Source organism: Silurus meridionalis, chromosome 16 (assembly GCF_014805685.1).
Source record: "Silurus meridionalis isolate SWU-2019-XX chromosome 16, ASM1480568v1, whole genome shotgun sequence".
NCBI classification, from domain to species: domain Eukaryota; kingdom Metazoa; phylum Chordata; class Actinopteri; order Siluriformes; family Siluridae; genus Silurus; species Silurus meridionalis.
In genome coordinates, this window is record NC_060899.1 from 9203047 (window position 1) to 9226544 (window position 23498).

Here is a 23498-nt window from a genome sequence, read left to right on the forward strand (position 1 = left end):
CTCGGACATACTTAAAAATACATTTTCAAGAAAAGATAAACATCGTGAGAAGAGGTCAGCCACTTTCGGACCAGTGCCTATGAGTGGTACCACCAGCTTACAGCCTCTGAGGAGCGGTGCAAATTATGAGCATGCATCTCTGTTGAGTAGGTTGTATTTTATTTACAATTTCGGTGGTGGTGAAGAAGTGCTGGATGATTGGGCAACTACTGCAGAAATGATAAGAGAGACAGCTAGAAAGGTACTTGGTGTGACATCTGGAAATAGAAAGTAAGACAAAGAGACATGGAGGTGGAATCAGGAAGTGCAGAAAAGCATTAGGAGAAAGGGGTTGGCAAAACAGAATTGGGATCGACAGAGTGATGAGAAAAGTAGGCAGGAGTGCAAGGAGATGCGGCAGCAGGTAAAGAGGGATGTGGCGAAAGCAAAGGAAAAGGCAAATGAGGAGCTGTATGAGAAGTTAGACACTAAGGAAGGAGAAAAGGATTTATACCGATTTGCCAGGCAGGAGAGTGTGTTGAGAAGATGGAGGCAGTATTTTGAGCAGCTAATGAACGAGGAAAATAAGAGAGAGAGAGAAAGAGAGAGAGAGGGAGAAGGTTGGATGGTGTAAAGATTGTGAAGCAGTGGCCTCAGGAGTAACGCCATCCAATAGCCCAGTAGTCTTGTCCACCAAACCTCCTAGGTCAGGTGTTCTTTTGCATTAACTAAATGTAGCTTCTAATTTACAATTTCTAATCTTGTTTAGCTTTAAAAAAAATGCCCATGTATTAGCTACAGCTCTACAGCAAACTCTGTTCAAAATATATAATGACTTAGAATTGACGATAAATAGTTATTTTATTAAGTACAAATTTGTTAAGTCAGACAGAGTGTTGTGATGGTGTGACTTTACTGTAAAATAATCAAACCCTTGATATTGGATAGCATAGTCAGAAAAACTAATTATTTGGTTTGTGTGTTATATTAGGTGCCATCAATCATATTTTATATAATATACGACTCATTATAAGTTTTTCTTTATGTTTTCTGCAGAGAAATGCTAGCACTTCATTTCCACATCCATCATGACCATGCACAGTACAAAGGTGTTATGTAAGATTTAATATTTGATATATACTAAAAAGAACACAGGCTGGAAATTATTACTTTATTTTGTATAAATGCCTTAATTAGTTGTTATCAATGTTCACTTTGTTTAAACAAATCACTGTATTTAACAAATCATATTAAATCAATGCAACCAAATTCTATTTTACAGACTTGATTCTATAGTGATGAGTCAGATATTTGGCAAACCTTTATTAATTGTGTTCCCATTCAGTGAGTACTCAAGCACTCAATTCCAGAGGACTTGTCTCAATTTTTGTTATTGCACACTCAGCAAAATTCAAACTTAACTAACTAAATTGAAATGGGAAATAATTTGCCACATTTAATAAAACTAAGAAGAAATGTAAACAAATAAAATGTATTTGTGTGAACACAATTAACAAGTCTGCCATCTTTGGAAACCAAAGATTTTGTGATTGTGTAAATAAAGCTAAAAACTGGCTTTCTGTTATATTGTTTTAGTGTTCACAAAAAGAGCCTCATATTTCTGTATGGCCACACCTTATTTCTAAACATAATAAAAATGTCTAAACCTAACCTGTCTTAAAACCCATCTTGAAAATTGTATCCAACACAGTAGAATGATAGACTACTTTATTTATTCAACCTACTCTAAAATTAAAATATGTTATTGTATTATTGCATTAATTGATCGTTTCAATCCAAGCCTAGTTGAATTTCATAGAAAATACAGGCAAAATATATGTACAGACGTTTAAATGTGAAGTATTACTGATGCACAGGAAACAAAAACAAATGAAAGAAAAAAACAACCAAACATTTCCCTTGTTCATATCTCTGTGCCATTTGAAAGGTAGACTTTTGCTTCAGGAAAAGGCTGCCTTGCTGCATAGTCTTTATTCACAGTACTAATACTGTTTATGGTAGACTGTAAAGAGTGAAGAGACTGCATGAAATCTGAGGAGGCTTTTGGATTTACTGCTTTAGAAATTGGCACTCCTCCGCCTCTGTTCATTGATCCACTCTCCTGGGTTCACATCCATCTGCAGCATCTTCATGACCCACTTGTCACGCCGTGCACCATCAATGAACTCATCCAGTGACAGCTCCCCTATGTAAAGAGTGAACAAGCTCAACATCACTCCTTCTTTATATAGCACAGACACATTAAAGATTAAGGGGCGTTGTTAAAAAAAATATTTTTTAATTTGACCCATTAAACCTGGCACACATAGAAATATACCCACAGCTATTATCAAGATTGGCCAGTATTCCCTCTTGATAGTAAAAGGAAATTAAGAAATTGAGCTTGGAATTGAGCCTGGTGATGAATAATGGGAGCAAATACTTTATCAAATTTTTAATTTTTTAATTTTTATTAGACATGTTGAGGCTCATTTGAGAATATCTTTTTGGTCTGGGTTCCAGGTGTTTTATATATATATATTCTGGCAATATCTTCATCTCATCTTTAGAATATTTTTGCTTTATTTTATGTATGTAATGTTTGTAGGTTTTTTATGTGCTTGTGGTTGTATTACTAGTGTCATTCTTTTCCCTACTGCCTTTTACATTTTGCAACAAAAAAGAACAAAAAACATGATCTAACCATCTCCATTCTCATCCACCAGCTCAAATATTCGGTCCACCACCTGGTCTGGGGTAAGTAGATTACACTCCTCATCCAGCTCACCATGGCAGGCCTTCTTCATACGGTAGATTGACTACAAAATCAGGATAAATATAACAAACTGAAGCAGTTTATTTTACCTTTTTGTATGCAAAAGAACAATGTATTTAGGCTGATCTAAAGGGAAACTATATTTTAACTATTACATTTGTGCAGTTTGCATTTTCATGTGCATGTGTGTAAGTAACATGCTTTAACTGCCCTAACAGTGAGAGCAATCTGTCTTTTCAAAGATCAAACTGAATTTCAGTCTCTGTCAGTCTCTAAATCTAAAACGAAATTAGATATGTTACATAACTAGTATCTTTGAATTAATCATGTTCTTTAACATTTCAGTTCATCTGACAATTAAAAAAAACGCTTTCCAAGTCTGTCTAAATAAATAATGATCCAAAGCAGGAGGTGATTACCTCCACAATCTCCTTTAGTTCTGTCTTGTCAATGCAACCACTCCCATCCTTATCGTACATTTTAAAAGTCCATTTCAGTTTATGCTCCAGCTTGCCTCGTAATACTAAATTCAAGGCTGCAACATATTCCAGAAAATCAATAGTATTGTCCTATGAAAAACAAGACAAAAAAAGAATACTATGGAACACAATTTAAAATGATACTAAAATCAAACCTTTCAAGGCCACAGGGAACTGCATCCACTGTTGCAGTAAATCCATTAATAAAATTAAATTGAATAAAAAAAATCAGATAAATGTAATTGAATAAAATATAAAGCAATGCAGTAAAAACACTGTATTACTCACCCCATTCTTATCAAAAGCACGGAACATGTTCTCAATGTAGTCTGCAGCTTCTTGGTTGTCGGTTACACCAAAGAAACTCTTGAACTCGTGCTTGAAAAGAGTTCCACTTGGGCATTCCACCACAAACTTCTTATACCACTCCTGCAGTTCAGCAACATCGATTTCCTTATCATCTGTCTCCTCACTTAGTCGCTGACCCATTGTGCATAGAGGTTTGAAAAGCTCTTATTTAGCTGCTTAACCAAAGATCTTCATTCTTACATGCCAGCTATTGTAAATCAAAACATTCCATAGAAAATTGTGCAGATTTGTCTCCTATAACTTGTATCTACTTAGCAAACACATGTATGACCTTGTGCTTATACCCTACTGTTTTGCGATAATGAACATGGATTGTTTTGCATCACATGACAGCAGGGATTATACATATCAACATGCCTTAGTCAATTAGCTCAGAGGGAGATGAAGAGTAGTTCTTTTTTCTTATAGTTTAATATTTAGAACATACTATTCACAAAGGACATTTAGACACATATCATTAGGTCTATATGTGTCTAATTACCAGGTTCAAACGTGACCATTTTTAAATGCTGTTAACATTATTTCATTACCAGCTCACAGTCAGAAATCTTTTGATCATTATTTGATGACTGGGCAGAGCATTTAAAGGAATATATGTTATGTTCAGAGCAGAAACCTGATCAATATCATGAATTATTCAAGAAAATATGATATTATTCCTTCTGTTCTTAATGAAAATATTTTCAAAGTAAGAGCCAAAGACTGGAGATATGGACTTTAATCCTTAGACCCGCAGACAGTTCATGAGCTCAATTTACATCTATTTGGATGGCTAGGTCCACAAAGATCCCATTTTCTGTTTGCATTCATTCTTGCTTTAATTAAACCTACTTTTTGAAATGCAGAGATATGCCTTGATTCATTATGCAAGCACTTTTTCGATAACATTTCTATTTGCAAAAAAAAGTCTACATTGTTGTTAATTTGTGAAAATGTCTGACTAAAACTTAGAACAGGCAATGTGTAGGTCTCTGCATACTAGTGTAGTGTTTGTGGAAACGCCCTAAGGCCTACGAAGTTCAGAGGACAATTCCAAAATGCTGACTGTATATTTCAAGAAGGATAAGCTCTCTTACCCTAGAAGTGTCAAGATGATCCGCGGTGGCGACCCCTAATGGGAGAAGCCGAAAGAAAGTTTACCCTAGAAGTGTCAAGACAATCAAAGGCATTAAGGAAGGTCCTTATTGGATTACCACCCATCATACTGTCAGAAACAGAGTGGGAGACAGGCAGGCCGCAATATCTTAGCTAAGAAGAATTACCACAATTTCACTAACCTTTTTTGCTGTATTGTTTGAAGGTGATATGACACCTTGCTGAAATTGTGAAAATGCAATTCGAAAGATTTTTTTTTCCTGACGTGTTGCATAAGTATAACAAGGAAAGCATTTCAGTGACTTCAGTCAGACTCCAAATCAGGGAGAAATAATAGGTAGTTTGATGTAATGGATAATGAATCAGTGTACTTCATTTCTAAAGTGGCTTATATGCATCATTTGCATTTTAAATGCCGGTGTTTCTAGGTTTATGTAAATTTTTTTACATGATATTAGATAAAAAAAAAAAAATCAGTCCAGTTGCTTCATAAATCTCGCAAATTTTCCGCCATAGTGCAATACTTCAAAATGTCCCTAGATGTCAGTACTTCATAGGGCCCATTGTGGAACAGCATGGTACTGGTTGCTAGGTCTGGGTGGAAGTGTTCTCCTGACAACCTGTGTAAAAAGCTAAAAAACATATGAAGTTTGATATAGAGGTCACATAGAATAGATATCTAATTGATTATCTAAAATTATCCTACAGTGTAACCTACAAGTAACCTACAGTGTATGAATTCAGACACTTAAAATTATGTGTAACCATCAATAAACCCATGTAACATTTTCTAAAAAAAATTAAGGTTACCTTTGTTCTCTACCCTGTTGCTCATCACTGAGAAGTAGGATCTGAGATGGCATTAATGCGAAATCAGTAAAGCCGAAAAACCATTACAGCATATTCTGTTCAGGATATGAAATCTCTCAAAATGTCAGGGCTAGTTGCCAGGGTAGCAGATAAAAAAAAATATAATTTCTCTCTTTCTCACACATGATAGAACAAAAGAATGTTAAGGAGGACACAGTTTATTCCCCATGAGTGACACAATTTATAAATCCTAATAGTTCAGCTGAGTATTCTTTAATGAAGAAGGGGACTAAACTAAAAAAGATGATCTATATGTAATAGCTAGCTTGTTTTACTTTGACAGTGCTAATATTCCTAAAAGGTCATCCCCTGCTAGCAGAGGAAATGAGAGTCTAGCACACAACTTATAAATTCAACTTTGTTCTGTACTGTGTAATACATTTAATGAAATATACAAAATGTAATAAAGGTCAGTGTAAAAAATACTGTCATTCTAATAAAATACTTTTACACAGAGTAAACCAGATCAGCTCTTCTTTCATATGACCCTCAACTGTCAGGCTGCTGAATGTCGTGTCATAAATTGAAGTCATAACAGGCAAAGCAGCAAGGCCAAAAAATAATTTGCACCGGTCCTACAAGAGCCCATGGCAACCTTTGAAGATGTTCCGGTGCCTTCTACTTCATCTATAATGAATGGATGTGACATTTGAGCACAATCCATTTGTCATGTTTTTTTGTGTGCTGGCCAGACGTATTCACGGTTCAGGACACGTGATGGGGCTGCTGTCATGTTCAGCTGAAATTAGACCAATGTAATGAGGCAAAACAGAGGCACACAGTAAAACAGTGTTGGACAGCAATGGTCAAATCATTTATTAGAGGAGTCATAGTAGAGGCACTATCTCACATATATAGGCACTGAACTACTGGACTAGAGCCGCTGCCACAAACTTGCACAAACCTGTTTTATCCCAGAGCGCTGACAGCAACTATGCCAGTCTGAGTGAAGATTTGTGTATGATATGCTTTTACAATATGTGCTGGAAGGGGTTCATTAGGAGGTCTGTCATTAATGACAAATTTGGTTCACTTTCGTACTGTAAGAAAATGCTGTATGTGATTGTTACATTCATGATTTTTTTCCTTGATACCACTTTGAGACAGAAACTTGAGAGAAAATTACAATCGATCTTAATTGACCCAAGTTATGCACAACAATGGATTAGAAGAATATACTGTGTATCAACTGGTCACTGCTTTACAATGTGAGTGAATTTTCTACTCTTCATATTGGAATTCTGAATTTATGACAATCACAATGCTACCTTTTAAAGCTTCTCCACATAATGTAAATAAAATTATGAATCAAACTCGATAAATGTGCCACAGCCCCAGTGGGGGTCTTCATTAACTGCCCGGGCACAAGCATTAGCTTTCAACTCAAGTACAAATGAATGCCTCTGGCTGAATACGTTTTATGGTCCTTTAAAATAAAAAGTCAAGATTTATACCAGTTTAGATGGTTTCATTTAAAATTGCTTTATATTGATTGTCAGAAGATTGTGAACATGTTGGACATAAGGTCTTGGAAAGAGCAGGGATATTGGTGTTCCTGCTCCTATACCATAAATGCTAATTCATAACTATAATATTAGAAAAATCTCTGAGAAGAATGTTTTGCTATTAATTGGTCTGTTACAATGATATTAAGTGTGCAGGATTAACCTGCATGGTTAACAGTCCTGCTAATGAAAGCAGCATAGCAATGCAAACACATTGGCCCTTATTCACCAAAGTTGCATAAAAATGAACAGAGATGTGAGTTTCGCTCAAAACAATATAAGTCTGATTCATACAACTGTTGCACAACGAAATGACGCTTTAAACACAAATGACTCATAGGCACAAATGACACAAACACTAATTTCTTAAGTATTTGTTGTGGCTAGAATCTAGAAAAAAAACACACTCATTAACGTCGAGTTAGTCAAACCTGTGTCCAGTGCCGCTTCTGGTATTCTCAAAAACAGAAAAGAAAATGTGTACAAAATAAAACCTTGAAATAAATGAAACCCAACTGTTAACACAATTTCCTCTACTGAAACTATGGTCTAACATATTTGCATTGTGTTCATTTATTACAAATGAATGTGTATATAGACAAGTAGACATGAAAATTATTCTTAAATTAAAATGATGTAAATTGGACAATTTTCAACCATTTCCTTCCTATTAGATCTTGTATAGATTGGGTGTAACAATTTTTTGTCCACATTTTATTAAAAAAGAAAATTTAAAAGAAATAAATTAAACTATACTTAAACCTTTTAATTCAAACATGTTTGGTAAGCTTTAGTGCTGATATGAAATTATATAACCACAAATAATGTGTGATGATATAATTAATTGGCCTCTTTAATTGGAAGACCTGTATTGCAATATTTGCTGTATGCAATTATTCCATCAGCCAATAATGTAGAAGAACAATGCATACAATTATGTAGATATAGGTCAAGAGCTTTAGTTTATGTTCCCATAAAAACATCATAATGGGGGAAAATATGACCATATTGACTGTGGCATGGTTGTTTGTACCAAGAACAGGAATATAATGCTACAGTGGGCTCAGCAAAGTCCCAGTTGCCTCTTTTTGTCTTTTGTCACGAATTGCACCCTTAGTGGTCTTCTGATATTGCAGCCCATCATCGCCTCAAAGCCCAAAGTGTTGTTTGTTCTGAAACAAGTTTTTGTTCTCTACAAGTGCAAATGGGATGTTTTTATATACACAATTCTGAGTCTATAAACATTTCTGCATTTCTCAGATCAGCAACCATGCATGATCACTGAAATCAAATTTCTTCCCCATTCTGATCTTAGTTGTAAACATTAACCAAAGATATTGGCTTGTATCTGCATAATTCTGTGCACTGTGCTGCCGGAAATCAATAGATGCAGCTGTGATTATGAATGTAATTTTTTTATTTACTGTTATTACACCTACGACTCTATCATACTGCACTTGCTACTGTCAATAATTTAACTGCACATTAACTTAACATTTTTCAGGTTGCTAAAAACCTTGCTCAAACTGGACACAATTGAAAAAAAAATATTTTGCATGGAGTTTGTGTTTTACTCTGTACACAACTTTGATGAATAAAAACCAATGTCTGTTTTTTAAGTGTACCTCATCTGTTATGTACCATAGGCTTTCATTATTTCTGATGTAAACACAGCAAAAGCCTGTCACAGGCACTGGAGATATAAAACTGTTCTCTAGTGGGAGATTGTAACTGCACAATTAACACACCTTTTCACCTTTACACTATGCACTAAAAATGGTATTTTGTTCTTTGATTGAGGTCCTCTTTGGCAGGTTTTCTGAATAGGAGGTACACATTCAGCTGTGCCGTGGAACGTGGTACCGGAATGTCATGTCAGACACCATCAGCACCCATCAGCAGCACAACCTGCATTTACACACCGAATACAAATGTCAAAACAGCATCATAGAGAAAAGGACAGACCCAGCACCACAACTTTTAAGAAAAGGGTGAACAATGACAACGTATCACTTCACAGATTAACAAAACATACATGTCAACCAACCAAAACACAAAGCACTGGGAAAGCCGACTTAAAATCACTGGTTCAAAACTAGAGATTCACTACAGGGAAATATGTATGACAAACAAAACTTAGTCAAAATCACAGCAACACTGCTACTTGAGATCAAAGTGTTTGTTACAGCCTAAATTCAATGGGCCAATATATTTAAGCTCAATGAGAACACCTAGTTAAAAAAATATTCTAATTCATTTATATTACTACCACTATGCTTTCTAAAACCAAATGTTCAGAAAGAAAGTAATATTGCTCCTACTTGGGCTAGAACTATAAGATATATGCGACTTCATAAGTGTGGACTAACATCAGTTCACTGATAGGTCATGTTTCACAATAAGTAAAAAAAAAAAAAAAAAAAGAGGTATATCTCCTTCAACATTATCTAATTAATGCACTCTTACATCCCCTGCCTGTACAGAGCCCAGAGGCTGTCACATTCTGTCAAAACTGCATTCATTGTGCCTTCAAGCCACACACAATGCACAATGCTGGACGCGTGCTTTGACTTAGTAATATAGCAGAGCTTGTGATGGTGTAGCACAACGACCAAAATAAGCCGTCCTTTCTTAGAAGTAAAAGCAGCACTTCTTCCTTGTATTCACATTCCCGTGTGTTTTCATGCTATCACTGCACAGGCATAGTGTAAAGTGCCATCATGAGCTATCAAATTTCTACTATGACATGCTGCAAAAGACTACAGCCCGCAGACTATCACAGTTGTCTCATTAGGGACTTGTAAATCTAAACAAACAAGACGTGCTTGCTAAGAGTGCGCGTCTACAAGTGTGCATGGACCATATGTGCATGGTTCTTTGATCATCACTTTCGCCGACAGGCCATGTGTCGCTCAAATGCTGGAGGTAAATGAACGTCTTCGTCACACAGCATTCATCCGACACTGTTTACCCTTCCTCACAGACATTGTAGGCAGCAGTAAACCCTAGAGACCGTGTAAAGTAAACCCTAAATATGACTGTGTGAATATGTATGTATTTTATTATGGGTACCAGGAGTCCTGTTAAGAGTGGGCTGTGAGACAAGCCTGGGGTATTATAATGCCTCTGGGCTGTTACACATCAGCTATTCACACTGGTGGTTAAATGTCCTTCAGTTTAAGCTATGTCCAATCTAATAAACAGAATAGAAATTAAAGCAAGTAAAGGACTCTTTTCAAAAGTCTGATTATCAGATATAGCCAACTATACTTTTGTAATTAAATAGCTAAGCACTGTTTACATTCTAAGGCAGTTCTTTCACAGTGGCATGCTACATGACCAATTGTATAACACTGTTTTAAATAATATGTCAAAGTATATAGTACACCACTACTGATACTGACACTGACAACATACAAATACTATTGACATACTATTTAAAGTGGTATTATGCAATTTGGAACACAGGTTTTTTTGTGGTCTTAAACTTTGTCTTCTTTAAAATGTACAAATACAGGCTACTGCCACCTTCTGGTATAAGAAGACATTTCTTGTCATTCAAGGACAGAACGCATGTGTGTTTATGCAGCCATCTCTATTTTTTCTTAATAGTATATTTTAATCTGCAAATCAGCTAATTATTGGTTGACCTTCTAGGCACCTTTTCCAATTTTCTGATAATCCATTGTGAAATACACAACAGCACCAGTGTAGTATATGCCAAGCATATGTAAATATGTGATATATGTGTTTGTGTGTGTGTTCAAGCAGTAAATGTGTGTTACCTCATAGAATTGTGTTGTGATCTGTGAATTCACATGACAACCAAGCTTTTTCATTTAAACCAACTGTAAACATGGCATGACACCAGCATCATGCAGCTCAAGTCTACACTTTTAGAAAACTGCTTCACTTGTAAATCACACATCATAACTATCAGCTGTCATTCCAAGAGCTCAATTAGGGAGCATTATGGATGTTTTAAATGCATTATTTGGGGCTCTGACACGTGCCAGAATACTAATGCTATTGCTGTCTATTTTTGACTCACTCTGTCTATATTACTGCCTTAAACCATAACATAACATGCTACGGTGCAAGGCATTGATTGTTAACTATTAGTGGCATGTTCTTCTAACTTTAAAGATGAGAGTGCTGAATTTCACACATGCTTGGCTGTGAAGGTACAAAAACACACAGACATCCGCCTCCACTCCTGCAAAAGATCGACGCCGTCTTTGCTTTTTCTCTAATGCAATAGAAAAAAGTGCTCAACGTGCTACTGCAGGTGAACTCTGCAGCAGCATGGTGGATATGGCCCTAAGATCCTTTTGAGTTTAGCCAGAAAAGTACCCTGCTTTGATTGTGAAAAAAACAATGTACAGTTCAAAGGCATCTGCACCCATGCCTGTTTCGTTGCGTGTATACATAGTTTTTTTGCTTGCTTGTAGGAGACTTCAAAGTCTTTAGTCCATCACGAATTTCATGTTGCTGTCCAGACGCCTGTAGATTGTCTTCACTGAACTGTCAGCCTTGTGTGGGAGGAGGACTCATGTAACACAGGACTCTGCAGTTTTATCTGGATGTCTCTTACTCTGCAGAGTTCAGCAAAAGTCCTTATAGGTGCAAGAGAACTGGTTGGTGTGTCAAACACTTTCTTGCAGACAGAGGGCCTCCACTGCATTGCTGGGACCCTGTGATACTCCTCCAATTAGGAATAGCATGTTCGTGGTCTGTAGAGGGGTACAGGAGCAGCGTGGGGTGGGCATCGGAGCCACAACTTCCCACCTTCTTTTCACATGATTATAAGTCTCTACTGAAGCCAGTGGCGAAGGCTGATTACCTAAAGTGACACAAAAAACACAAAACAAGTGTGAACAGATTTTTACTTTTTAGGTGTCTCAATATTAAAACCAGATACTTTGTACACTGTGAGCCATGTTTGATTTTGACTTTCTCATGAGAATTAAATGCATTTTAAATTCATAATATGATAATAAATGAGCGAGTGTGTGTTTGTGTGTGTGTGTGTGTGTGTGTGTGTGTGTGTGTGTGTGTGTGTGTGTGAGATAGCATTTAAAGTGTTTCATATTTCCGATGAGCTGCAGGGAAATGGAATGGGCTTTCGCTGTAACTCTTTCAGACAGATGTTCTGAGAACCCAGAACAGCCACATCATTAGCCTGCCTCTCCAGCTCCTCAATCAACATATCACCATCACAGCACCTCTCCATTACCCCTCTGCACTCACACATGCATACACAAATAAGAGCCGATGTTGCTTTCAGACAGAACACCTGCCACCTGGTGGGTCTGGGGGCAAATGAAGATTTTGACAGGTGTGTTTGAAGATATCTGGAAAAATTATGCACCATGCTTCATTACTTTTTCCCCTGACATAGACCATATAAAAGACTATCTAAGTCATGCCACTGAAAATGTCTCAGCATAGAATATTCTCTATCTGCCTTCACCAGGGCTGTTGAAGAGACCAACATCACCATGCATCATGGCTAAGTTGTACCAGTTTCCATAGAGACTCGAATTGAAGCGCAGATGATGTGAGCATCAGCACGATGCGAGGGGTGACTTTTGTCCTCAAAATTTCCTAGAAGAACAAATGCAGGACCGCAGGAGCTCCTGGGGGAGGTAATCAGAAAATGACAATGTGACCATGGTGTCTACAATCTGTGCAAAGACGAGTTGTGGCATGGCACACTATGCACAAGCCCTCATTATTGCTTCAGGAATCTCAATATAGCTCCCACATCTTGCAATATGCAGACTCTCTACTGTGCGTGGGTTTTAAAAAAGCTACATTATTTCAGTATTCTCCCAGCCGTGGATAGAATAAGCACAAATCTAAAGAAGAGGTGCTACAACTTAGCATTCCCGAACTGATTCAGTTTATTGTTCATTTGAATTTTGGGGGTTGATCATGAGATTCTCAGCAGCTTGTTCATTTTCATATGTCCCATAATGAAAAGCAATGTGGGCTTAATGATCTGTATGCTAACACACTATGATTGGCTGCATGCTTACTATAAAAAAACAACAACGCATACATTAGTGGATGACTGTGGGTGCCCTGTATTAATTCAATACATGTGGTGCAGTACCAGCCTATATGACAGTAACACTGTACATATATCCATAACAAGAACAAGTTGAACACTAGTTCTAATAGTCAAAATCATTGTTAATATATATTAACTTTTATTTTTAAATAACAACGCTAATAATCAAACAAGTGGTTAACATCTCTATGAGATGCCAGAATAGCTGGCATAAAATTGTTAAAAGTCTTGGGTAAGATTGCTAAACAAGTATGTTTTGCTTTGCCATGTAATTTAAGCACCAGTGTACTGTATATTCTACTGGATAGTAATCCTCCTGATGTAAATATAAGGTATGCAAGCATGTCTCATGTAGAGGCTGCTTCTGCATTTGTACCCGCAGTATAATCCAGACGAAATCTATCTTGTAAGGTCTGAGCTGATCTCAGCAGCTGTCAGAATAACAATGCACATAAAAATCTCTGTTATGGTATGTTGTTATGTAGAATATAAGATAAATAAGTGGCTATATTCATTAAAACAGCAAAGGAAACATATCTAAACCTGGGTACATCTTAAAAGATGTATGTGTTTTAAAGAGCTTAAAAGTCAGCACAAAAACACCAAATATAAAGTTCATTATATGGTTGTGAGAGTTGTGTAATAGGTTTCTTTGCTTTTCTGTTTTCTTAAAATCTCAAATGATTAGCTTTACATCCAACACCTGATAATAAACTCGTGCCTCAAAAAATTTGCGGGTTCTCATTTGGAACCTAACTAACAGCATGTTGGAGATTATATTAACATTAGCGGGAATCCGCAGCAGAGCCGAATGTTCAGGAACGTTAGGAATGAAATTCTAAACTATGTATTTGGTCAAACTGTACACTATTACATTTATAAAGTGACGATGTCTAGATGAATTCACCAAGGTACCAAAGAGGCTGCGGGGGTGCATCCAAAATTCGCAGAAACATTAGAATTTGTTCTAACCCTCAGAAAATGTGTATGCTAATACATGCAGAACGTCAACTACTTTCCTCATCTCTGGCCTTACAGCTTGTTTTGCTATTAATGTATGAGTGTCAAACACTTGCAATGTGGCCCAACTTGGCAAGTAAAAAATGTTCTGATGTCATGACTATTTTAATGGCTTTATTCTGGCTACTCTTTAATTCACTGTTCTTCCAAATGCAATCCCCAGGCCAAGACACGCGCACACACACACACTTAAATTACTATTTGATTCTACTGCAATTCCCAGGTTAATACACACACAAATCACACACACACACACACACACACACACACACACACACTCACACACGCACACACACACTCCTTAATTCATTGTTTGATTTTTCTGCAATTCCCAAGCCAACCACACACACACATACGCACACCCGCACACACACACACACACACACACACACACACACACACACACACACACACACACACACACACATACATTCACTTACTCTCTATTTCTTCTTGAGAAGCTTTCTTCAGGCTTTAAATTAGCTAATGCAGACACCTAAATAGTCCAAAGTGTCCAAATACAGCAATTTAATTAATGGAAACAACATCCACTGAGAGATTTCAAGGTATGTCAAGTCGATGTTAATGTATGTCTGTCCATTAGTGAGCTTAAAACAGCTGTTTTCTTAGGGTCAAAACACTGATCATTTTTTGTGACTGTTTCTGATTTAATTACATTGTACAACTGTCCTGAATGATAATGTTCCCAACTAAGTTTCAAATGCTCAAGTAGCACATACATGTATGTTATAATGTAATAAGTCATAAGGACTGTGTTAGCTTATCTTATCTACTGGGTATCTAGAGTCTAGATTCAGTGCAACAATATTAGAATAAGGTTGTGATGGTGGGCAAGGTCATTAAGGATGGAGAGTAATTTCTAGAATATGAGTTCCAAGTTAGTGACAGACATTAATTCTAAAAAGATATGAGGATCTGCATGAAGAACAGTGCTTTCCCCTGCTATATATCATCAGCATAACTGTGAAACTAAATGTGTGTGTGTGTGTGTGTGTGTGTGTGTGTGTGTGTGTGTGTGTGTGTGTGTGTATGTGTGTGTGTGTGTGTGTGTAAGTGTGTATGAGTAAGAAAAAAAACAGAGATTAGAAAGGACAAAAGTGCTAGTTCCATATGTCAGGTTAAAAGAAACCCCTCACACACACAACAGTTTGAGGAATAATAAGATGCATGGATAAAAAGACACACACACACACACACACACACACACACACACACACACACACACACACACACACACACACACACACACACTATACATATGTCAATCTCCACTGTGGCAAAAAAAAAATCTGTTTCTGTATTTTGCCTCTAAATGTCTAGAGTGATGAAATAAAACATGAAATTTCATCTGCATGCAGGTATATTATTTTGGACATGATAGAAATCTCCCACCAACTCTGCTAGGCACCATTATTTAAAGAACAAATCTGGCTTTCTGACTCTATTGAAGGATGTAGGGAGGGGAGGTTATATGGGTATAGCAGGCTGCAGTGTAAGGATGACGCTAACCAAATCCATTAGCTAATTGACATCCTGGGATCAGAGGCTATATCCGATCTTAATACTATTATTGAAAATGACAACCCTTCATTAATCATGATTCTGTATGGAGCCTGTTTTCTGTCAAGCATATACACCAGTGAAAATTTACTAAGCATTCCATTCAAGACTGGAGAAATCATTAGCCTGCATGCCAGGACATGAAGAATAGGTGTCCAGACTATTACCTTTTTTATATTTGGTTCCTTGGCAGACAAATATGCTCAGAAAGTCAGAAGAGTTTTTCTCTATTGCAGCAACCAGAAAAAGAAAAATGTCTGAATGAATTCACATTCAAACAAAATGTGAACATCAATGCTAAAACTACTGCATGTACAATTAATTCTGAGCCCTACTGCCTGCTGCACATTACACATATATATATATGTGCTTTTATATATAAAATTATTTGTAAGTATTGACAACTGTCTCAGATTTAGGAACATTCAGTATGCGGAAACACTGATGAAAAAGCAAACCACTAGCCCTCTAATACATTGTGCTAGCTGCAATTCTTAGGTTTTCAGGTAACCAAAACAATGGGCAAACATATTGGAGCTTCAACTTGCCTTGTGTGTTATGATTTGTCCATCCCTATCTATTTTTGCTCATATATTATTTTGACTATCAGTTTGTCAATCAATTTGTCAACAAGAATGAACTGAGATTGTAAAATATATATTTCACAGCTTCTCTTTGTTTCCCAGCAAACCACTCGCTATTTCGACAATTTGGAGCACACCAAAGTCTCCTGCAAGCTATGAAATTAGCTGCATATGGGTGCTTGGTTCAGCTTTTTTCTCTTGAATGTGTAACAGCTGTGTTTACTGCAAGCGTGTGAATACAAGGTCACAGCATATCAATGACGGATGCTGGTGAGCAAAGTAATCATATTTGTATCAGTGTGGTACAGCTGGACAATTGGCTGGAGTTTTTTCTTCCACTGACAGAAAACAACAGGGCTGTTTAGTCATAGTGCTAATAGAAATATCTCATAATGACCAAAATAAAACACAAGCATAACAGCCAGTCAGTGCAGCAGTGTTAATAAGGGCCCAGCCATATGGGTAGGATTAGTTCCTTGGTTTCAGGCCAATTCCTTTAGAAGGCGTATGCAATACGGACATTTACCTGACCTACCTTATTGTATTAACATTAATAAGGCTGGACATTTATTAAACCTTTTTACTGAATCATACACCATTAATCACAGACCTTTGCTTTTCATACAAATGTAGAATTAAGGGCAAAAGCTTTAAAAGTTTGTGGACTGAAAACAGTGGTTGTCTGCCACATGCTGCATGAACGTACAGTCAGTGGCAGGCAATCAGGGCCGGCAAAGCCTTTTCTGCTGGCCTAAACACTATCAGATGCACTGACCTGCATTTACAACCTGAATTCTAATATTTGATCTATTAAATTGTATTAATTTATTCCCAAAAGTTTATTCCCTTAATTTCATAGCGTTTCTCTTGGCTGCAAAGTGTTTGTATGTTAGATTTCTTGTCCAACCAGATTTCAGCCTCTATGTGGTGCTATCTAATCTGCTGAGGGCCTTCAAATTCTGTACTGCTGGCCTTTTTTTTTTTTTTTTACCATAGTCTCCTTAATAAACAGTTGTAGTTCTTTAACCAATCGGATTTCAAATTCTTCTCACAGAATAGAGTCAGCCTTTTTCCATTCTGTGATTGGTTGGTCAGAAGGAAACTTTTACAGCCAGTGTTCGACTGGCAAAACACATCTATAGCGCTCTGCATACATAAATACATCTGTTACATGAGTTAGACTTTTTTACGCATATGGAGGAAAATAAATTTATTTGGTCTCAGACATTCTTAAAAATCAATTTTCAAGAAAAGCTAGACATCGTGAAAAAAGGTCGGCCAACCCCAAAGTTAGCTTGTCTCAGCCCCGGAAAGAGTTTGTTTGCCACTTTCAGACCAGTGAATACGAGCGGTACCACCGTATTACAGTCTCTGAGGAGCGGTGCAAATTATGAGTATGCATCTCTGGTAAGTAGGTTGTACTTTATTTAAATTTGTAATGTTTTTGTCATGTTATTAGACAAATATTGATTCTGAACTGCTCCAGATGATGTAGGTGGCACAGTTGCAGTGTAGTGTTGTTGTAGTGTAGAGGTTTGGAGCTTGCTTTTGTAAAACGGTATTCACCCTCTATATGTGAAATGCCTCTCTCTCTGTAATGCCACACATTTTTATATTGTGTTTTTCTATTGTGTTGATGGTTTTTATAATTGCGACGTGATAGTGGTGTTATTAAGAGGTGGATTACGTCGGGGTAGATTTCCCCACTGAAAGGCCCAGGTACCAAATGCATGACCCACCACTGCATACAGTACACCACCAGTCAAAAGGTTTTGCATACATGGAGTGCTTTATTACAGTCTAATCACCAAACAAAAATAAAGAAAAAACTATTGAAGAATGAAATCTATATCATACTGGAAAAAAAAGATTTTTAGAATTTCCACGTATTATTATTTAATTGCAAAAATATTTTGATTTAGTACTGCACATTGATTTTAGAATAGTATAAGATAATTTAAACATAAACGCTAGTAAAGTATATTCTGTAAGTTTGCTTGTACTTTTTCTACAAGTTGTACATATAACTAGGGCTGCAACTAACTATTAATTTGATTAATTAGATAAAAAGAAAAAGTTTGAATTAGATGTTTTGTTATAGTTATTATAACTATATAAAACCCTAATTCAGGGTATTAATGTATAAAAAAACAAAAAGCTAACAGGCATGCAACACTCCTCAGAAGCTGTAAGCCAGTGGTACCGCTAGTAGGCACTGGTCTGGAAGCTAGCTAGCTTCGGGGTTGGCAGACGTCTCCTCATGATGTCTCCCTTTACTGGAAAAGTCCACCATGAAAATTGATTTTTAAGTATGTCCAAGACTAAATCAATTTCTCTTCGTCCATCAGTCATTGTGGGCGTAAAAAGTGTATTAATGTATTAATGTGTGCATAGCGCACATTAAACAGACCCATTGCTAATATAGATTAAGGTACAACAGCCAGCACTACTGAATCTAAAGGCACTGGGCAGATTAGATTGACATGGCAGCACATAGAGGCTGAAATAGTATTAGACAAAAAATCTAACATCCACATATATGTACTGAAAGCAGTGCAGCCAAGAGAAATGCTACAAAATGAAGAGAATAAACTGTTGGGAATAACTTAATACAATTTCATGGAACAAATATTACAACTTAGGTTGTAAATGTAGGTCAGTGCTTCTGATAGTGTTTAGGCCAGCAGAGAAAGCCTTGCTGGCCCTGACAGCCCACCCACTGTGTAAATGTAAATGTAAAGAAAAGTACAAGTAATTAACAGAAGAAAAAAAAGAAAAGTTTCTGATGGTAAAATAGGCCTATTTTGTACTTAATCACACACACTATAGCTACTAATTAGCTAAATAATGACAATACATAATGCCTCAGTGAATACAAAGCAGACATAGTAACAGACATATTATTTTGTAGGTATTGGGTCTCATTTCTGCTGTCACATTCATTACAGTTGATCTTTTTTAAAAGCATTTATTACTACCCAATGCTGTCATCTTAAAACTTAATTAACAGAACGTAATGCTATTGGAATTGACAGTGTTTCAACGAGTCTCATCCTTCTTGCTGCTAATTTATTTGCCTGAAATACCCTTAAAATTTACTTTAAATGGGAAGGAAGCAATTGAAGAATGCATGACCATGATACAACCTTGACATATGGTAACAATTTATACATAAAATTAAATAAATCCATCTGCTGGATAGAAATCAACTGGATTAAATGTATATAGTGCTTTTAACAGCTTTGTCACAAAGCAGGTTTACAGAAATAACTTTCAGAATATAAATGCTAAATGTATAATTTTTTTCCTATAAGTTACAATGATTATTGCATATTAAACAAGAAACTTGTTCTTGAAACACTGTGCTAATGAGACTCTTGGATGTATGTAAATGGGTTTTGGGTTCCTGAACAAGAACATGTAAATACTGCTTGCTAGACTTGAGAACATTGTTGGAATAAAGGAAACAGCTCTCTCCTGGCTTAGGTCTTATTTGACTGATCGCTATAAGTTTGTTGATGTAAATGGTGAGTTCTCCACACTCTCTAAGGTAAAGTTTGGTGTTCCACAAGGATCTGTCTTAGGCCCACTGCGTTTCTCTTTATATATGCTGCCTCTGGATGAAATTATACATAAACACGGTATTCGGCTATGCTGATGATACACAGCTGTATATTTCAGCAAAGCCAGATGAGAGAGATCAGCTTAACAATGTTGAGGAGTGTGTAAAGGACATCAGACAGTGGATGCTTGATAACTTTCTTCTGCTCAACTCAGATAAAACGAAAGTACTTTTACTAGGACCACAGGCAGCTATAAGTAAACTTTCAGATTACGTAGCATCTCTGGATGGTGTTTCTGTTTCAGCATGTACAGCAGTCAAAGACCTTGGTGTGATTATTGACCCTAGTCTTTTCTTTATGCCTTAGAAATGTTGCTAAAATTAGAAATATGATGCTGTTACAGGATGCAGAAAAAATAGTTCATGCTTTTGTTACATCTAGATTAGGCTACTATAATGCTTTACTGTCTGGGTGTTTGAGTAAGTGCATAAATAAGCTTCACTTAGTTTAGAATGCAGCAGCAAGAGTCCTCACTAGATTAGTCTACACTGGCATTGATAATCTCACATTGATAATAAAATACTACTACTGACGTATAAAGCATTTAACGGTCTCGCACCACAGTATCTGAGTGAACTTCTGTACCAGTATGATCCCCCACGCCTACTCAGATCAAAAGATGCAGGCTATTTGTTGGTACCTCAAATAACAAAGACTACAGCAGGGGGCAGATCTTCTCTTATAAAGCCCCACAGTTATGGAACAACCTTCCAATCAGTGTTCGGGACTCAGACACAGTCTCAGTGTTCAAGTCGAGGTTAAAAACGTATTTATTTAGTCAAGTCTTTTATCAGTAGATATTTTTAGGTAAAGGAGCAGATCTGGAGAAATCATGGATAAAGAGTGTTTGGTGAACTGGGATATTTGTATGCTGTCGTCCCCTCACTCTCACACGTTCACTCAGGTTTGTTGACGGTGGTGTGGTGGGTCGTCTCTTATCCCAGAGATCCCTTATGTCGGTGTTACCTTCTGGTTTTCCATTTTAGCTATGCTGCCATAGCAAGTCTTGCCGGAGTCCAAACTGCACAGTGACATCAACTTTCATACAACAATAAGGACACATAATAATCCTTCCATATCCTTCTCTTCCTGTCACCCCTCTTCTCTCTCTCTCTCTCTCTCTCTCTCTCTCTCTCTCTCTCTCTCTCTCTCTCTCTCTCTCTCTCTCTCGGTTGAGATAAACATGCTCCTGAGGTTCCAGTGACCACTGTTTGAGACAATGGTCATTGTTAAAAGCGATATACAAATATATTGATCATTTGACGAGACACCTGTCATTCAAGATATACAGGAAGTATGAAATCTTATAACTTTGTTACTTGTACATGTGTAAAGTTCTCAGTTTACTTTAAACTATTTTATTTCCATTAGTGCACCTTTAAATAAAGAAAATAACAGAAGTAAACATTGGCAAGCAAGGAGAAACTGTTGTACTTCCTGTATATCTTGAATGACAGGTGTCTTGTCGGTAAGTGTTCCATTCACAAACTATACCTTTCTTTTCCGGTTTGTCTGAATTGTTGCACGAAAACACATTAACAAATCTAAAAACACAACAACAATTCAGACAATCTGGAAAAGGTAGGTATAGTTTATGAATGGAACACTTACCGATCATTAGACAAGACACTTGTCATTCAAGATATACAGGAAGTACAACAGTCTTATTTTTAATTTTTATTTTTTTTATTAAGCAATTAGCCATATACAAACAACGTGGCAATAACAAGTACAACTTACATTACAATACATAGAACAAGTGCATGAAAAAACAAATATATACACATATATTTAGGGGAAAGAGGGAAAAATATAGATAGATAAATAAACAAAATTAATAATAATAATAATAATAAAATTAAATAAAATAAAATGATAAAAAATAAACAGGCAATGGTTTAATCTGTAAATCATATTTTTCTATAAAGGACAAAAAATTCATTGGATTTTTCTTTTTAATCACTTTAAGGGCTTTTGTGAAAGAAATAATCTCATTATAAAATTGTTGGTTTCACTTTCAAGTATTTCGAATTGTGTATATAAAATTTTTCCATCAGAAGTATATTATTAACAAGAAATTCGTCTTTGTTATTGTTCATAACATGACCAAAGAGATGACCTTCACAGTGACATTTCTTAGATGGGAAACCTTTGGGTAAAGCCAGTTATGGATATCAGACCATAAAGCATCTGAAGTACAACAGTCTGTGGCAGGAGAAAGTTGGAACGTATGTGTAAAAGTGTACAAACTAATCTTTATGTCATGATATACTGCAGCATCTTCAAAATTACTGCATATGAATGCCCTTCTTTAAAGTAGATTTAAATTAATTCCATTTTCTCCTTGCTCGCCAATGTTTACTTCTGTTATTTTCTTATATTTAAAGGTGCACTAATCTAAATAAAAAATAGTTTAAAGTAAACGGAGAACTTAACACATGTACAAGAAACAAAGGCATAGGATTTCATACTTCCTGTATATTTTGAATGACAGGTGTCTCATCCAATGATCGGTAAGTGTTCCATTCACAAACTATACCTACCTTTTCCGCTTTGTCTGAATTGTCGTTGTGTTTTCGGATTTGTCAATGTGTTTTTGGATTTGTTCATTTGTTTTTGCATTTGTTATTTTGCTTTCGGATTTGTTAGTGTGTTTTGCACTTTTCGGCCACCGTACTTCCAAAATCTAACAAAAAATAACTCTGATTACTCTGTTTAAAATGTTTACCTCTTGTTGAATGTATGGTCAATGTTTTAAAGTACTGTTTAAAAAAATCTATTGATCACAAACAAATACATCTTATATAAGATATATTTACTTTGAAATGTTTTGAGTACAAATTAAAAAATTAAAGAAAATCTTCTGTAAGAAACACTTTGCTAGTTTTTCCTATAACTATCTCAATGTTACTATTAATGTATAATAAACCTATGTATTGATAAATAAGTATGGTTTACGATTTTTAAAATATGTTCTATAGCAAGAGTTGATTTGTCGGTATCCAGTGTAGATTGGTATGTTGTTGGTAGACTAGATCTGCTATGCTGCCGAACAATCCAGAGATTGCTTTAATAAAACATTCAAGGTGCTCAAACAAATTGTTAAGAACCATTCTGCTGTAGAGTAATATTGAATACAGCTGGCTTATGCATTACGTAGATGCAGAATCGGCATTGGGAGGACCAATGAGTGCTCGGATACAATATCATGGATGAAGTAGGTTATTATTATTATTTACATTATTTATTATTATTATTATTTATATTTTCATGATGCATTTTCACCTTAAAGAATAAGAAATTGTTATTTGTTGTCAGTTAACATTAATGACTTTTTTTTTTTTTTGGAGGAATTTATTGAATGATTTGTTCTCTTATAAGAGCTGACGTTTTGCTATTACTTATCTTAAGAGAAAATTATGGAAATAAACTTCCGAAAGCCGCCTTGCCAAGCATTTATTTATTAAAATGTGAGCTTTATATATATCTAATGATTTAGTCATGGAGTCCAAGCTGCATTAATAAACATAATTTGCTTGCG

The 23498-nt window shown here is 36.1% G+C and overlaps 2 protein-coding genes across 4 annotated transcripts in view; both read right to left on the reverse strand.

Moving 5' to 3' along the window:
- Positions 1-821: 821 nt before the first annotated feature.
- guca1b (guanylate cyclase activator 1B) lies at positions 822-3912 on the reverse strand. Of its 2 annotated transcripts, XM_046869773.1 has the most exons (5): positions 3523-3912; positions 3390-3417; positions 3175-3290; positions 2684-2798; positions 822-2185 (listed from the first exon to the last, which is right to left on the reverse strand). In XM_046869773.1, exons 1-5 carry the CDS (start codon positions 3721-3723, stop codon positions 2058-2060), a joined length of 588 nt encoding a protein of 195 aa, XP_046725729.1. In that variant the 5' UTR covers positions 3724-3912; the 3' UTR covers positions 822-2057. The 2 variants fall into 2 exon arrangements, with proteins under 2 accessions (XP_046725729.1, XP_046725728.1); XM_046869772.1 differs by lacking the exon at positions 3390-3417 and having other exon boundaries at positions 3175-3324; positions 3523-3910.
- A 6204-nt stretch (positions 3913-10116) lies between these two features.
- The window catches only part of LOC124399102 (kelch domain-containing protein 8B-like), a 112637-nt gene continuing 99255 nt past the window's right edge, over positions 10117-23498 (reverse strand). For both annotated transcript variants that reach the window (XM_046869818.1, XM_046869819.1), the window contains exon 7: positions 10117-11916. In XM_046869818.1, coding sequence (XP_046725774.1) covers positions 11720-11916 — 197 coding nt within the window. In that variant the 3' untranslated portion in view covers positions 10117-11719. The remainder of the gene's footprint in view (positions 11917-23498) is intronic.